General features: G+C 39.1%; 1 protein-coding gene across 4 annotated transcripts in view; it reads right to left on the bottom strand.

The window, feature by feature from the left end:
• Positions 1–18,057, bottom strand: part of FHOD3 (formin homology 2 domain containing 3) — a 376,449-nt gene that overhangs the window by 12,822 nt on the left and 345,570 nt on the right. Inside the window, exons 26-30 of one of the 4 annotated variants that reach the window (XM_059470757.1) lie at positions 12,737–12,766; positions 10,011–10,182; positions 7,897–8,058; positions 7,378–7,454; positions 7,070–7,107 (exon numbers count right to left, since the gene is read on the bottom strand). In XM_059470757.1, the coding sequence (XP_059326740.1) occupies positions 7,070–7,107; positions 7,378–7,454; positions 7,897–8,058; positions 10,011–10,182; positions 12,737–12,766 (479 nt within the window). The remainder of the gene's footprint in view (positions 1–7,069; positions 7,108–7,377; positions 7,455–7,896; positions 8,059–10,010; positions 10,183–12,736; positions 12,767–18,057) is intronic. The other 3 variants (XM_059470747.1, XM_059470732.1, XM_059470740.1) reach the window with 3 other exon arrangements.

Below are 18,057 nucleotides of genomic sequence, written 5' to 3'. Positions count from 1 at the left end.
TGCAAACAAATGGAGTAAGTATTCCTTCCTACAGAACTACAGTTGAAAAAGTAGCAAAACTGTGTAGCATAATGGTATTTATGTAGAAAATGTCAATACCAATATGCTGTGATCAGGGAACAGGAACAGCTTTTTTCCGACATATAATACTGATAGCACTTTCTCTTTATCAGCTGCTCATCTCCTGCAGGTTCCCCTGCATTACCTTCAGCTTGTTCTCTCCTGAAATTAAGGAAGTGCCACTTGGCTAAGAAGAGTTGGCCAGAGAGATTCCAGCACTTCTAAGTCCTTGTCTAGAAGCCCATGGGAAGTTGCATTTGGTTCTCCCAGTGTTGGAGACACAGCACAAGGATGGCCTGCCTATGCTGTCAGATCCTGGGGGGACACTGGCTTCCCCTGGACAGACACTTGTCCCATGAGGTGACAGCTACTCTACAACCACCTGGGACCACCCATCTTAGCAGCAGTTTTCTCCTTGTTCCTGCACCACAACCCCTGTGCTTGGGTTGTAATGTACATGTACATGGGAATGTGTAGTGTTCCTATCTCTCTTCTCCCTGTGAAGTGAAATAAATAGGGATAAAAGACATGTAGCTTTTGTAAACATTGCATATTTAATTCTTACTTACCACATCAATGCAATGACTTCTTGCCCCTTTTTCAGGTGATGTATTACAATAATACTGCCCAGTTTTAAGCAAATACTACAGTCCACAAAATCTCTAATAGTGGTACAGGAATCCAACATAAAGTTAAGGAATGGACATATTGGTGCAGCTAGGATAATTTGTTATGTGCCCTCTATTAACAAAAAAAAAAAAGAAAAAGCTATTTTAATCAGAAAGTTTGAGCCTAGGAGCACCAAAAGAAAAAATTTCTATCAGAATAATACTCATTTTAGAAATGACTCACAGATTCCTCTAAAATAGTGAGTGGAAAATGAATTTAAGCCTCTTTCACAATCCATTTTTTTAAACCAGCCTTTCAAAAACCCTTTTGTTTTGAAGGCTACATGATGTAGAATTGTACAGGATGATTGCAACTTCCCTCTACATTGCTAGGATCAGGCGAACACTCTTGAGCAAACCCTGAGGTATGAGAGAAATGGTCTGAAACTCATGGAGACTGCCAACAAAATATGTAGGTACTATATATCTGAACATGCAAAAAGTAGAATGTCTACCCCTATCTGTCAAAATCAGGTATCTTAAAAAAAAGCTATTGAAAAACCCCACAATACACATTGTAAAGCAGAAACTGAACACTTTACAAATAAATGTGTGCCAACTTAGAAATGGTATTGACATCAATTACAAGGGACAAAACTGAGAACATGGAACCAGCTATTCAGCCTCAAGAGTTAAATAAATTTATAGTTATCAAAACTCATGGCAAGTCCTATGGGTCACACAACTAATGGCTAATGGTTATGCAGCTGAACTGCAGATATGGTGGTACTTAAGGAAAGGTTGGACTTGATGAACTTGGAGGACTCTTCCAACCTGAGTGATTCTGTGCTTCCATGATTCTGCCTCTCCTGTTTGTTCTCCTACAGCTGTTGATGTTGACCTCTGGCATAGATGAGCTAGGGGACTACAGAGGCCTCACTCTAATTAGATACATCAATTTCTAGAGCTTACTGTGCTCAACTGCATTTATTATTAGTCCATGAAGTGCTATTAATAATTTAAATTCATTGGGTTTGTTTTTATTTATTTTAGATAATGGAATTCTATTCTCCTACTTTTGCAAAGATCTTTCCATCTTAAGGATGGAAGAATGTATTACTTAAAAGGCATCCAAGACTCAAGCTATCTTGGCATCTAATGGAGATAACCTTCCAGCTGCCAGAGCTCTAAGTGCTTTATCTCACATTCTATTTTTATTCAATAATTACATTTTTTTAAACCATGTACAGGCTTTTGAAGGCTCAGTACTTTCTGTAGGAACAAACAGACTTTGATACTGAATACCATCAGTCATACATTTACTTTTTCTAAATGCAAAGAATGGTTCCTAAATATGCATCACTAACTAGATTACTCTGCCCCATACTCTAACTCCTGATAGGATCCAGCTACTCAAATCCTAAATAATTAATTGCAAATTCAAAGTGATGTTGTTTGCCTTTAAAGCATTTTATACAGTCTTTCTTTTTGCAAGGTTTTCATTTTTTAAAAAGTATAATTTCCATTAACTCCTGCTTTTAGTCAGGCTATAAATACCAGAAGAACAGTCTCCCTCCTGGTATTTTGGCACTTCTGTACATTTTCAAAGAAAAAGTAAGTGAAGAGACATGAAACTGAAAAATAATGAAAATTACAAAGAAAATATGAAGAAAAAGTTAAATAATGCACCCTATGAATGCTCAACAAAAAATATGCACCTTTGGATTCAAATAGTGTCCCATGTAGTACTTTGTTTGCTTACAACATGTTTATTCCAAAGCAGCACTGCATGTGGTACTAAAACTTGTCTAAAGCTGGCCTCCATGCCTGGCCCTTTGGCACAGCTCTTTCCCACATTTCAGCACCTGATGGCACCAGGCTGATTCCTATTTCACTTTTACAGTATGAATAACCTGACCTAGGATGTTCTGTAGTTAAATTTAATCACAGAATCACAGAATCACAGAAGTTCAAGACTGGAAGAGACCTATAAGATCATCAAGTCCAGTCGATGTTCTAACTGTTCAACTAGATCATGGCAGCAAGTGCCACATCCAGTCTTCTGTTGAATTCTTCAAGGGATGATGACTCCACCACCTCACTGGGTAAATGATTCCAGTATCTGACCACTCTTTCTGTGAAATATTTCCTTCTTAATTCTAACTTACATCTCGCTTGACGCAGCTTGAGACTGTGTCCTCTTGTTCTATCTGTTGTCGCCCGGAGAAAGAGGCCGACCCCCAGCTCACCACAGCCACCCTTCAGGAAGTTGTAGAGAGCGATGAGGTCGCCCCTGAGTCTCCTTTTCTCCAGGCTGAACAACCCCAGCTCCCTCAGTCGCTCTTCGTTTGGCTTGTGTTCCAAGCCCCTTATTAGTTTCGTTGCCCTCCTCTGGACACGCTCAAGTAACTCGATGTCCCTCCTAAAGTGAGGGGCCCAGAACTGGATACAGTACTCCAAGTGAGGCCTCACCAGTGCCAAGTACAGGGGAAGAATGACCTCTCTGTTCCTGCTGGCCATACCATTTCTGATACTGGCCAGGATGGCATTGGCCCTCTTGGCTACCTGGGCACACTCCTGGCTCATATTTAATCGACTGTCAACCAGCACCCCCAGGTCCCTTTCCACCTGAGCACTATCCAGCCATTCCGTACCCAGCTTATATCAGTACAGGGGGTTATTGTGGCCGAAGTGCAATACTCGGCACTTGGACTTATTGAAGTTCATCCCGTTTGATTCTGCCCATGCGTCTAACCTTTCCAAATCTCTCTGGAGATTTGGAATCCACCAGCCTGAGTTTACTTGTCCAGGATTCATGTAAACTTGACACAATTCCTATGTCCACCTACTCGAGTGGCGTCTCAGACCCATTTCTGCATCATGATTTGTAAGTATTTGCTACTCCCTGCAAGCCATTACACAAATAAATAATAAATCCTTATGAGATGTTTCCATACCTCAAAGGTCTGTCATTATTAGGCTGGCACATGATTTCAAAGCCTGTTAAAAGAACAAGGCATTATCATGTCTCTCTTTTTTTTAAACATCACAAATCAGTTTGATCATGTTATCTCACATAAATATTAAATTACATTGTGATTCAATTATTATGCATTCCAAACCCTCTTTTCTAACTCAAATCTAAAGCAGATTTTAGATTTGAATGAAATCTAAGAGTAATAGAAGTATGTGCACACAGACAGAGACACTCTGAGTTATAATAATGTGAGGGGAAACAAGCCTCTCACTCTGTGCCATCCCCATGCGGTGTCTCCAGCAGCATCTGATAAAGCCATCAGTGTGCTCCTCATCATCAAATACCAATCACACCCAGGCCCTACACTATAGTTCATCATCTAGGGTCAGATGGAGATCTGGATCCAAACAGTGCTGCACAGTCAAGCCATCTTTACAGAGCTATTTCCTTTGAAATAAATAGTCCCGTTTGGCTATTGATTTCTAAGGAATTCACAAATGTTGCTCACAATTTCTAAGCATTGCCCATTTCTAAGTGTTGCCCAGCATAGACTAGAATTAGTGCAAATATCTTCCATATGCTTATTCATGTCTAATAAACTGGAGTGATTTTTCCTGATGCTGACTCATAGGAATTGTATCATTCTCCTGAGACAGATTCATCCAGTTCAGTGAGACCAACACAGAGATGGCACCACAGCAAGGGCCTAATCCTGAGGAGACTGATTTTCCTTTAAGGGAGCTATATTTAAATAGATGGACAAGTAAGAAAACAGTAGTATCTTCCTATTTGCTATTATGGAGCTTTCGGGAGGCTCTTTAATAAAATATATGTAAGTAAAACATTGTATCCTATGGATGATACTGCTAGTCTTTATGAAGTTTGGAATATCAAGTAGAGTGATTCCTAAAACTTTCTTATCCCAACTTTCCCTTGCACTCATTGTTTGTTATGGCATCATTTGTGAAGGCTTTTCTAAACTCACCAGAGAACCAGACAATCCTAATTATATTATCTTTATTTCATTACTAAGTTGAACATGTCCCTATAATGTTATAGAAAACCTTCTCACAGGAAGCTGCCCTCAGACTGCAAGAACAGAAACAATATATTTTCAACTTAATTTTTATGCTTTTAAAACATGCTGAACTGACATCTCTGGTGGCTGGAGCCTATTTTTTTACACACAGAATATAAATATAAGAGGAAAAAAAAACCCCACAGCAGAATCTTCCCATGGCAAATTCCTTTGAAGCTGTCTTTTAACAATTACCTTGAGGGGGTGACAGAGCATTTCAGTTCCTGTGGCTCATTCAATCCTGTGCCTTTCTGATGAACAAATACAACTGCAATGTTATTTTCTCAGATATAATGCCACTCTAGTGTATCTGGTAGGCAGGTCACTAAACACCTGTCATAAGGCAGCGACTTCCAGTTGATTACTGCACTTCTAAATGACAAATTTTATCCTGAAAATCTTCCACTGTGTAAAGGTCTAGCACAGAATCTCTCCAGATCATCACAGGAACTCAGTTGTTATCCGCTTATCATGTACCTTAGATTTCTGTAATTCACTTCAGCTCCCACTGAACAAATTCCTTCCTACTAGTCATATCTTGATTTATCAGTGACCTTTCTGTCTTCAACCAACACATACAGACATTTTCATCTGTCTTTTGTTGGGTGACTCCCTGCCTTATTCCTTCTCCAATTTAATAATTCTTATGATTACCCTGAGCTTTCAAACTCTTCTAGATCATTATGCCCTAACCAAGCTCTCTCCATACCAGTCACACTGGTCAACAAACACAAAATGTAAAATGCTTCAAATGAACATATCAAGATGTCTCATTTTCCCATTGCAACAATTTAATATTAATTTAACATACCATTTTCCATAAACCTATTTCCGCTTTCCCCTAGCTATAAAGGACTTGATTAATTAGTATGAGGTTTTTTTTTTCTTCTTTTTACTTCACATTTCACTGTCTTTTTTATGGGAAAAAATCCCTTGCCCATGAGAACCTTCTGCTAGAACCACAGCAAACTTTTATAGTGCAACTGCATATAAATATTTTGGGTTTCTGATTTTGTTAAAAACCATGTGTCTCATAAAATCTTTGCTGAATGCTAAGTAAGCCTGACAAGTTTTCCAGTTGTGCACTGAAGGCAATGAGACATATGCAACATGATGCACAGGGAAAATAATTCCTTTCAAGTGAGTTTCTCTTTGATGTTCCTGAAAAGACTGAATACCAAGCTCATGGCAAAAGCCAAAAGATGTCTGAAGATTGAAGGTGATGAATCAAACCTATCAGATAATAGGGTCTCTTTGCTCTACAGGTAATAAATATCATAGTGTCTGCTAATCTAAATCATTGAGATATGCGTAAAAATCTACTTTCTTACATGTTTATGTGTTTCTAACTGGACTATCTTCTGCTCATTTAACTCACATCATGCATTAGCAAGGGTTGATATCTCTTCATTTCCTGGAGATGTCATATTATCACTCCAGCTGAGTGCATTTTAAACTACTTAATTAATTCATCATCCAAGTATATTGACTATCTCTCAGAGTGAAACAGTTCAGTTAGGATATTCTTCTTCCACGCTTCTGCACATGTCAGCTAAAAGGGACATTAAACTACTGAACTTTATGTTTGTTTTGAAACTGTCTTTTAATCCACTTAAGAGTCTCATCCAGATCTTGAAGAAAAAACAAGCACAAGAACTGGATTCTATCATGATTAATTACAATGGAAATCAGTCCCAGCCTAAACATTTACTGAATGTTTAATCCTTTTTTAATACTTTAATGCTTTTACTGAGTATAAAAGACAGTTCAATTGGAAAATAATATAGTATTTTTATTATCATTATCCTGTTTTGTTGTTTCTGCAGCAAGTGCTTCCTAGGGAAAAAAGGTATCTAGCAAAAATTAGGAATAAGAAGTTTTGGTATATGTGTGTATGAAGACAGTGTTGCCAACAGAGGAGATACTTTAATATGGGATAAACCACAGAAATAGGGATAAAGCATGGAAATAGGCAAACATACATGAGATTTATTTGATTTGCACAAGCCAACTGCAGCAGTCAGCACGTGCAGAATGCCAGAACTCAGTGGGGAAGTGGGTAGCAGCACGTGATGCCAGAAAGAGGTAAGGCACGGTGTATGACAGAAGGTAAGACAGACAATCCAGTGTCAGCTCATTTTCTTTGTTTAGAGACTGGCTTATCTAACCAGAGTGTCCACTTTGCCTCTGCTATTGCCACATGCATAAGTTCCTTTTTTAGCATGTTGGGGAAAGTGAATATGCTTTCAGCACATGCTAATTTATAGCAAATACCAAATGTTTTTGATCACCCATTATGTTAGAACAACTCCACAAGAAAGAAAATCTGTGTAATTTTTCACTCACTGTTGTTGTCTCCTCTTTGTCCTAACTTCCCAGAAATGCTAAAAAAATGGATGGAAAGGTAGTCAAAAAGCCACATATGGTTAATGACTTAAAACACTAAAATCTTATGTTCTTTGGGTAGTTATCCTTCTCATAGTATTTGCACTAGTTTCTGCACATTAGGAAAAAAAAACAAACCCAGAAAGTTTCATCACCTCTTAAACACTGGATTTACTAAACCATGAAACCAAACTCCTCAAACTTGGGTGTCGCAGCTCATTCCCAAGGTCACACTACACCATTGAAAGACCACCTTATAAATGTGCTACCTTTTCTTCCCAGTGGAAGTTAAACTCCTCTATAACCACTTTGCAGCCAAGCAGCAGTAGACATTTTGTTTTCAGGGCTGCGGAAAGATAGCATACAGCACGAGAGAGAAAGATTTTAAAAGGCGAAATATCTCAGACTATTTTTTGCTTTATGAATAAGTTCAGCTACAGAAACAACTATTAATCTTTATGCCAGTTCACAGTAGGTTACAGCATTTTAAGAAGTCTCCATCTGAGGTCCTGATCTGAACTCTCTAGTTATGCATAAGCCCTGTCATAAATCACCATAAACCATTTTTCTTACTCTGCTAAGGACATTTCAAGTTCTGTAGAAGACAGAGTCACCCACTGCATACAACACTGATTAAACAATAGTAAGAGGAACATAAGCCAATCATCAGCACACACTCAAGCCACTCCCAATGCATGTCTGCCTACCCAAGGCCTGGTTCCTACACCGATATACATAAATATTTGCACATTCCCTTGCTTTGAGCAATTCAATAACCTTATACTCACATGACTTCCTATTTGCTCGTGACCGCTTCCTCTCTCTAGGCACCGCTCGCTGGCTTGGCACTTGGGTGGCGGACTTGACGATGCGATCCATGATCTCATCCGCGGCGTCATCCGTCGCGTTCGGCGAGTCGTCGTTGCCAGCGTTCCACGAACCGATACGGCCTGGAAAAGTCCAGCAGGTGATTCAGGGAAGAGAGGAAGTCTCTTGCATCACTTTGGTTTTGCAGTTGGTTTTTTTGGGAAATTACAGCAGGCAGCTCAGTCATCCCGACTTCAACTCGACCAAAAAAGAAGAATCTGCCTAATGGAGAATATTTCTAAATAATAGCCTAGACTCTCTGCTGCACCAGGAGAGAGCCAAGAGCTCGAACACAATTATTATGCATATTAATATACACACTTTCTATTCCTTTAAGCCGTGGTGTCTTGCTGTTGAGCACACAACTGGCAAATGCCTGCTAGAGGCTGCCTATAAGCCAAGGATGGATAGTGTAATGTGACCATGTTTCTCTCTGCTCCTATTACAAAGACAGCAGAAGACATGGCACATCTTAGAGATTGATGCAAATCAGAAACACAGGTCCTTTGGTACTGAAAGAAAGACAATTTCTGAGCATCTGTATCACAACCTAGTGCAAAGGAGACAAGAAAAGGGCATAAAGTGTGGTTTGACATGTATTGTTCCCCTCACAATGAAGAATTCACCTTCTTATCACAGAGCTGCACGTGTCCTGGTGTAACTGTGTATGCTCTGCTGTGAGTAGAAGAGTTGTTGGCAAGATGAAAAGCTGAAAGCAGTTTTGGTTAAAACCACAAACAAAAAAGTGAGCCATATTTCCAAATCCAGGGCTCTGGCACTCCTCACCCCACAGACCATTGTGTAACACATCTTTGAGTTCCTTCACTACTGGCTACTGTTCTGTGTGCATTTTATTTTTAAATTACTTGAAGGCTAGTGTGCAGTGTGAATATTGACAGTGAGCTTTGCAGGAGTGGATGTGGTACAATTGCGAGCAGCTAAGAAATCACCAACAAGGCCATTTTATACCACATCTCTGAAGTCCATGAACAGCTTTGATTAAGCCTTTACTCAGCTGTTTCATCTCCTTGCTTTTACAGGAGCAGTTCTACTATAACAATACTTCTGAGAAGCTCTTGTCTGGCTCATCCATCTTCTGCCTCTGCTGTTTTTCTGGGGAACACAAGCTGACTCTCACAGTCAGGATACTCCCCTCATCAGCATTCAGTGGATTACTTCAGCTGTTCAGCTTGTTGCAGTGCAGCTTGAATTATTTAATCTTCATACTTAGCTGACTGGCTCCTGACACTGGGGCTGTGAAACTTCTGAATTAGCCAGGACCATGGTTTTAAGCCTTAATAAGCTACACATACACAGACTTAAGAGTTGGATGCTGTGGATGTGCTATCAGTTGTATCAAAAAAAAGGTATCAAGAAAGTGTAAGATATCCAGATATGAAGGAGAAGAAATACCATGTAAGAAAATGAAGACGTGAATTTTGGTGCATCATCTTTACTCTAAAACCATCTTCCATGTATTGCAACTATGGGAGTGATGAGGGAAACACAAATGCAAGTATCCATTACCTTTGCAGTTTAGCAGGGAGGTGGTTTAAAGACACATCATCTTTTTCTACCCATTTTCTCCCCAGTCATTCATAAAATGCTGCAAGGTCTTTTCACTTGAATTTGAATTGCTGCTTTCTACTTGCTTCTATTGAAAACAAAGAGAAAACTGCATCCTGGATCCTCCAGATGGCCCATTTTGCTTTCATGATGAGAATGAGAATTGGTGTGTTAGTGGACAGTCACCATCATCATGCAGGGAGAAGTGAAAATTTCTGCAGACTTGGACTCCTGATACCCCTACTCTGGCTGTGAAACATCAGGAAAATTGTTTTGAAATGTCAGGAAAATTCTTCTTCATCCCCTTGCCTCAAATCACTTCTATCATGAAAACACCACTGGGATGTTCTCCTTCCCCTTCCACCTTTTCAGCCGTGAGTGCTACCCAAGGAACACATGACCCACGTCTGGGCCACGGTGCAGCTCCCACAGCCCAGGAGAGGTGCCCAAGAGGAAAAGTGGCGCTCACCTCGGCTGGCGCGGCTCCGAGTGCGCACGCCCAGGGCCATGGTGCTGTCCCCCCCCGGGGAGCAGGTCTTCAGCACGGCCTTCATGTTCTCGTGCTCAGCAGCATCCTCGGCGTACTGCAGGCCCTGGGGCTGGCTCTGGCAGGGCGGGGAGCTGCTGGAGAACTTGCCAGACTGCGGGAGGAAAAGGAATTGTCATGTCAACTGAACAGCATGGACCAGGGACTCAACTGCGAATTCCAAGGAAAGAAGTGTCCTCCCAGGCTTGGTTTGGAGTAGGGCTATTCCCCAAAGAGCCCAGCAACAGTTGCTCCTCTCCCAGAGCATTCACTCTGACCAGAAATAAACCTGAAACAGGGTGACAGCAGGGAGCAGACACAGTCAGAGAAAGAACAGATGCATTAGCTCGAGCTTTGTAATTTTGACCTTATGTCTGAGAGTAAAAGGTACAAAGCAAGGACTTGCTTTGAAACCTTCGATCCAGACTGGGCTTGATCTGGGGTCAGGCATAATGCTGAGAGGAACAGCATGAGACCCAACAGAAAAAAGAAATTGCTTTTTTTTCTGTACAATCAACTTTCACTAGAAAGGCAAAATGGTGACAGTGGTCTAGGAAAAGATACCTTTCCCTCCTGCCTTTCTGCCTTGCTGCTCAGACAACTCTCAGTCTGCTCTAAAATCCGATTATCTACAGGTAACTTTAATACACATTATCATTAACAATTAAAAAATCCCTGGTTCCAAAACACCCAGACAAATTATTTATGGCTGAAACACAAAAATTGCAGTCAGATTCAGAAGAACAAATAAAACCTTACAAGAGATTGAGGAGTCTGCCCTCTGCTTCCCTGTCACCACGACTATGTGAACAACAGCAGCTACACTAGCTGGGCACGCACAGTGTGGGTATGCAGCATCCCCACCAGTGACCAAAACAAACACCTGGGAATGGGTGGGAGCAGCAGGAGTGGGCACTTCCTAAGTAGAAGCACTTGCATTGCTGGGCTGCTCTTTCTTCCCAGACTCTGCCTCCAAAGGGCTTGGATGCTGGTATTCACCACTGTGCTCTTATCTACAGAAAGGTCAAAGCACACTGGAAATACAGCCCTGACTGCAGGAAATACCGACCCTGTTGACAGCAAACAGGCATCAACAGATAATAATAAACCTCAGTACTCTCACTCATATCAGCCCAGCATCAGACACAGAAGTATGTTTTGTTATTCCTTTTAATCTTTCTTACTCTAATTCAGCACAGATGAAAGGACAAGTGCTGCATTCTCTTCTTCCTTTGCATAATAAACAACATTAATTATTCACTTGATGATATCAGGCCAGTTAGTTAAAGGGATGCAAACCTGCAAAGCTCTTTGTCAGAGAGTGGTAAATTGAAAGAAAAGACTGAGCCCTACTTTCAGAGCTTTGATCAAGTCGCCATCTCAAGACTGCAAATTGAAAAAATTTAATCTGGACACCAATGATAAAATGATTCTATTTTAACATAGTGACTTTTTGGGGTAAGATAGCAAGTTAACTGAGTAGCAAAACAATAATCCGTACAAGGCACTGAGCTAAATATATCAGTAAAAGACCTATTTTGATAGCTAGAAGTTTGTTTTCTTGTTAAAAGATTAGCTTGAAACATTTTGGGTGAAAAGTATGCAAGTGCTAGAGTTTCACATGTGAAATTAAGAGACAGAAAAATATTAGAGAAAAACTCCTATGAAAGGACATGCCGTTTTCACATTAAGACTACTCTCTTTTACAAAGTGTGTAGTTCAGTAATCAATACAATTTCCAAAAAATTCCAAAGGATAAAGCCTCCACATAACTGATAGCTCCTGTTCACACAGATTAGTTACATGTTGGCATAAACAGGCAAATTAATGTAATTTTCTTTCCATGCCCTAAGCTATACAGAACAAACCATGACTGGGGGGCAAAGCTCTAGAGCCAAAAGTTTTATTTAATTTCCTTAATTTCCGATGTTGCCATAAATTGCTGCTCAAACCCCAGCCTGGTGGGAAAATGACCACCACTAGGAAACAGCATTAAGACACATTGTTTATGTTCAGCAAATTGAAGAAACCTCTAATGCTGAACAAAAAATGCATTACAAAAAAGATGCTCCTCAAATCAATAAACTTTTATTATGAATATAGCTACAACATCCCCTTCAGGAGCACTTTATGATAGATACATGAAATACTCCATGGCTCACCTCTATGATGAATGTAATGTCTCATTCTCTATTTACACAACAAGGCAAACAGTTAGGATTTGCTTAACATCCCCATATCCTGATGCTTTTGAAAACTTTATAAAAGAATACCATATGGGGTTACACAGCTTAAGGAGTATGAAGTTATCCTGGTAATCCATAGCCCAAGGTAACTTATGATATCCATAACATTTAGATCACTGATGTTTTGGATAATGGGGAGAATTTGCAGTACATTACAGACAGTAAGGAAAAGAAATGAGGAAACTTAAAATTATTAAGGCCTCAGATAAGGATTTCCTTATTCAAGAGGACAGGAATGCATATGGTTAAAGCTGACTGTAAAAATTTATTCTTATGATTGAGACAAAAAGGTATGAGAAGTATGTCATGGTTCATAGTTCCAGTTGAGCAGATGGAGTTGAGCAGTCCATACTACTGAGTTAGGAATTAGATGTCACAGCACACAGGAGACATGAGATGACATGCTTTTTCAGAGAACCATACCTCAACATCCTCTTCTTCATCGGTCTGCCACTGGAAACAAAGGACAAGGTGGAGAAGGACAAACAGCAAGATTTAGGAAAGACAGCACTGTCAAGCCATGACAGAGTAAGAGGTAACCATGGTACTGTTTATGCAATAAGAGGACATAAAAATAGAAGACATATAAGGAGCTCATTTTCATGCCTTAGACAATCAGCTTGCTTTTCTTTTTCTTTTTTTTCTGTCCCTGCCAGTACTGTATGTAGAAATTTCCTGATTTTCCTTATAGAAATGGTGAACTGAAACTACCCCTAACCCATCTCATTTCTCTCCCTTGAGTCATGAGGTTGTTTGCCCCATGGAAGCTGACAACACTAGGTAGGGCTCCTTCTCCTTCTTCCAGCTCTGTGCAGCACAGGGAGGTCCTGGCTGCTGTTCCTCTCAGTGCAGAGGTCAACTTAGCAATTCCTTTTCTCTACACTTAAGTGTTTGTTTTAATTCCTTTTTTAAGCTGGGTTTTTTCAACTTCCAATTCAACAGAGCACTCAAATCAAATGCTGTGTAGTCTTTCAATAAATGCTTAAAGTTCTCCAGTAGCTGCCTGATACCAGATCCTGGAAATCAGAGATGCAATTATCCATTGTTATTCAGGGCCTTCACCCTCTGTGACAGCAGGCATCTAAAACTATCTTGATGGTTGCACTACATTAAATGCAAGAGACATACAAAAATATTGTGGGGTATGGAGTACTCTTAAATTTGGGGATTTACAGGGAATTAGCAAACTATTTAGATCTGTATTTCCAAATGCCTTGGGAATTCTTCACTGGGCTAGAAGATACCCCACATGAAAGTTTTCCAAAGTAAAACATGGCTTCTCAAGTATCTGGGCTCTCTGTTTCCCTAATTTTCAGTTTGATTGTTTATAAAATACAAACATAGTCCAGAAATTTTATGCACTTTTTTAATTTGTGGGGTTTGTTTTTTTTTTTGAAGAAGCATTCCAGCAATAGTATTCCTCTCCCTTGTGTTACTAATACACATTTTTGACCTTATCTCCATCTCAGCTCTGATTTCTGTCTGGGATTGATACATTCTGTTCCAGAAACATTCATCATTAAATATGAAAGCCTGATTTACTTTGGCCCTCAGTTTAGTTTCAGCACAATCTCCATAAGAAGATTAGCTGTGACTGCTGAGCAGCACATTAACATTACTTTTTAAGGGTATGTTTTATGCAAAGAGTGAGATGCTTATTCTAATTTGGACACAGTGGTACTGACAGAAACACAGGCAGTGTGTTTTGCAGAGGGACCATAGCAGGTATGTTCTCTTTGCATTAAAATTGTCTGTTTGTCTTTCTTCTGTTCCCTGGGGGGCAGGGAGTCACTCTATAAAAAACAATTCTTCTGAAGAGGATCACTGTTCATTTTTGTCATGAGTAAGAAACAGAAAGAAGAATAAGCAATACAAACAGTCTTGTATTCTAATTCTGTCTGTCTGTCTATCTAACTATCTATCTATCTGATCTAATGCATCATTCTGTACATTCAGCCAATAAGTAAAGGGCATCAGAAGAGTAAATTAACCTAAACAATACAAAAAGGCAGTCAGGGCAAGGTAAAATACTAGAGAACACACATTACAAAGACTGTGCTCCAAACAAAAGTGTATTTATAGCATTACTTTGTATCAAGCTAGCTTTTTACAGAGTAAAGGCCCAACTGCTGGCCTTCCAGCCCATTTAATCTAGCTAGGAGTGATTTGCTGTGGACTCACTCTAAGGGCACTTCTTTGCTTGATTTTGCTCATCTCCAGACATGGGCATTACCATTTCTCTCCCTCCTGCTCTACATAGAGAGCACTCACTCCTGGAACTACTGTCCTACACCCAAAGCTACTCCAGTGCACAGGAGGAATAGTTCACCATTCCCTTCATATTCCCATGTCTGAAAAGGCATTTGCCTCTAGCAAATACTGACAACAGTAGTAAAATCAGCAAAATAAATAAATCAACCTCATGTTTCACAAAGGAATCTGTCCCTCACCCTGGTGTGTACATTCTGTCTTGTATTTACATCTTTATTTCATCATTATAAAAACCATTGAGAAATGGAAATATATTAGGAATTTCTTAACATGTAATATTACCAAAAAGCAGTGAAAGAATATTGGTATACTGAATACCACTTGCAGACACAAGATGTTAATGTGAAGGAAAAAAGGCCATTTGATTCTTCTGTCATTCAATATTGTATGCTGCAGGACAGTTTGAGATTTCTCTCCTTCTCTTCCTCCTGCCCTCACATTTTTCTTTTAGGCTAGCATTTCTGTGCAGTGGATTTGCTGTAATAGACATAAAATATTATGTCTATTACATAGCAATTTTGGAATTGAAACTCTTAAGTATCATGAAAAGCAGAGCTTCATAAATCTGGGAGACAGATGCTTATATTACCTACTATTATTAATAATCATTTAAAAGCCGAGACTTGTATCTATAATTGCATTTCTTCCCAATTTTGCTTGCTTGTTATTTTTAGAGTGCCTGAAATGAGTGCCATCATTGGCTAAAGCCAGATATATGGTTACAGAGACTAGGCAATTTTCCCTGTGAAACTGTGGCAAAAAACTTATTTTTTTCCTGACCCATCTCCTCCAGACAACATTCACCAAGATTTACTCTGACAGTGCCCAGTCAACTTCAGCTATTAAAGAACATCTAAACACAAAGATATCTGTGGTAAAAGGCTGAAACAAAGACTGGAAATGTTCCCCATTGTGCTCCTGAGCCCTTCTCCATGTGAGCAGTTGTTGAAGCTGATGCAAGTTCTCCATGTCAAGAGCCAGCAGACTCTCCAGCAACAAGCCAGCACCCTCTGCCTTCCAAGTCTGCAGGGGGGACAAGGTTTGAGAGATAACAGCCCTTCTCCTTAAGAACTGGGCTGGTTCTGGCTTATTCCTTTCCTGCTTCTGTTAGAATCCCTCCTCATCTGCCTAAAAGGAGTGTACTGTGAGGTGATAAAAATGAGACCCTGAGGAAACTTTCAAAAGGACAGGGAGGTAAATTTCAAATAACTGTACAATACTTTTAGGTCATCAAAAGCAGAAAGTAAAACTCCATATGACTACTGCATATTATAATCACTTTCTACAAAGAATTTCTTGCCAATGTCAAGATCTCAACTTTCTTCTATCAGTATTTTGTAACTAGTGAATCATTGTCATTGCATTACTGATCCATCTCCCCTTTCCAAGCCTTCCAATATAAAACACTAAGAAAATCAAGACCAGATACAAACCACAGCCAAAACAAAACTACAATAAAATTCCACATTTTCATAATTCTTCACACATAAATATCTTCCATCCTGCTGACTTGGAAACTTGTTCTGAGGTAGATATAACTTTGAAGTTGTCAGAGGAAGATGTGACAAATAGTCTGATGCAACTTCAATTCAGTTTTACCATATAGTGCAGTTCAAATAAAAGGTAAATGAGGCCATATTACAGGGCTATGCTCAAAGAGATTTAGCTAAGTTCTGAAATAACCATGTGGCTACATTAATAACACCCTTAAAGAATATTCCTGTAAGGGCAGTTTTAAAGACTGTTGGTTTTTACTCATGCAGGCTTTTTGGTTTCAAGCTAATAGAACTGTTCTATAATTATAAATTAGTGATAGGCAAAATATACTCCCTTTTTTAAGATCTGTAAGATATTTATTGGCCTAACATTAACTGTCAGATGGCATTTAATTCTTGCCAAATCTCAACAGAATCTTGAGCTTAACAAGAGATCTTCCTCCAATACTACTTTTGTTCTGGGAAAGGCCTTGATGCCTCCTTCCCTCCATTTTCAGGCCTTTGCCCCTGGTTCTGCCCCTTGCTGACTCACTGTCAAGCCTGAGACTTTTTGTGGTTTGAAAGGGTCCCATTTCTCTGCTTCCTGAACCCAGTGATCAGAACTCCTTTCCCTCTTGCATTTTCTGCAGCTTTTTTTCCTGCCACAACAGTTATTCTGGACAGATAATACATAAACACTACATTATATGGTAGGAACACAGTAGGAAAACAGTAATTCCTTTACATCTCTGTCTTGCTTAAACTAATAAAAAGTGTCAAGGCTATGTGAGGGAATGAAAATTTTAATTTATAAAACGCTTCGGTTAAAGCTGTCTTTTGTCTCCTTTAAAACACATCAGGAAAACCAAGAAGCAATTGCAGAAAGTGATTTCACTTCTCTAGTGGTACTTTTGTAAATTTGTATGACTATATTACACCCTTTGTATAAAATCAGAACCTCTGCCTAAACCTGAGACTACACCAACAGAAAATAAATCCTTTGATAATAATGCAGGTTTAACATTTTCTTGAGATGGGCAGATTTCCAAATGTAAAGAGGATATTGCCAGGAAAGATCTACAAATGATTTTGAGTCAATGACTTAAATACAATCTCAACTGATGTCAGTCCCAATACATATATATGTATTTATATTGAACCATGTTGCCTGAGTCATAAAACTGTAATCAGCTTTGAGCTTTTCATGCCAAAGGCAGGGGTAGCTTCATATGCAATGAAACACTTGCATTTAATCGAGACTCCAGATCTGATTTTGAGACAGCTGGAAACTTTTATTAAGTACTGGCACTTCTTAAAACTCTATTTGGATTGAGTCAAACTACATCAACTTAAAAAAATATAGAAAAAATATAAAAAGAGGATTTTGAAACCTATTATACTGAGAAAACTAATCTTATTTTAATTTATTCTGTGAGTATTCAATCTTACAGTCAAAAAATTTACAGAGTAACATCTACTGTGGACATAAATTTGTCCATCCTTTCAGAATCTCAAAGCAGTCTATTACCATAAAATTAGCTGGTCTGTGCTTAAAGTTAAGAAAAAAATGCATATGAAATACATGTGTATGTCCATATATATATACACACAGACATAAAAAAATAAAATGTCAAGACTCAAGACTACTAGAATATTGTAAGATGGAGAAAAAAATCCATTAAAATTTGGTTGCAATCACTTAAATAGCTACAATGATTCATCATCTAAATTATGCTCTCTATTAGGACTATAATTTCTAGGTTTTTTTCTTTTTCGTATTCTTGGCTGGTCAGATACACACGGCTGCTGATGTCTTCTAGATATTCTGGACACTGTCTGTGCAGCACACAGAGAAGCTCTTTTTGGATAATTAATTTCAGTTCGTTCTTGTCCTATACATTTTTATGAAGTAGAAATTATACACAATCAAGGACTTGCAAGTTTTGTCTTCTAATAGAGGAGAATTCATTACTTACAGCACAAGGACCCCTAAAATTA

Source organism: Ammospiza nelsoni, chromosome 1, assembly GCF_027579445.1.
Source record: "Ammospiza nelsoni isolate bAmmNel1 chromosome 1, bAmmNel1.pri, whole genome shotgun sequence".
Lineage (NCBI taxonomy): Eukaryota > Metazoa > Chordata > Aves > Passeriformes > Passerellidae > Ammospiza > Ammospiza nelsoni.
The sequence above is the reverse complement of the archived record's forward strand: the minus strand, read 5'-3'. Positions and strand labels throughout refer to the sequence as shown.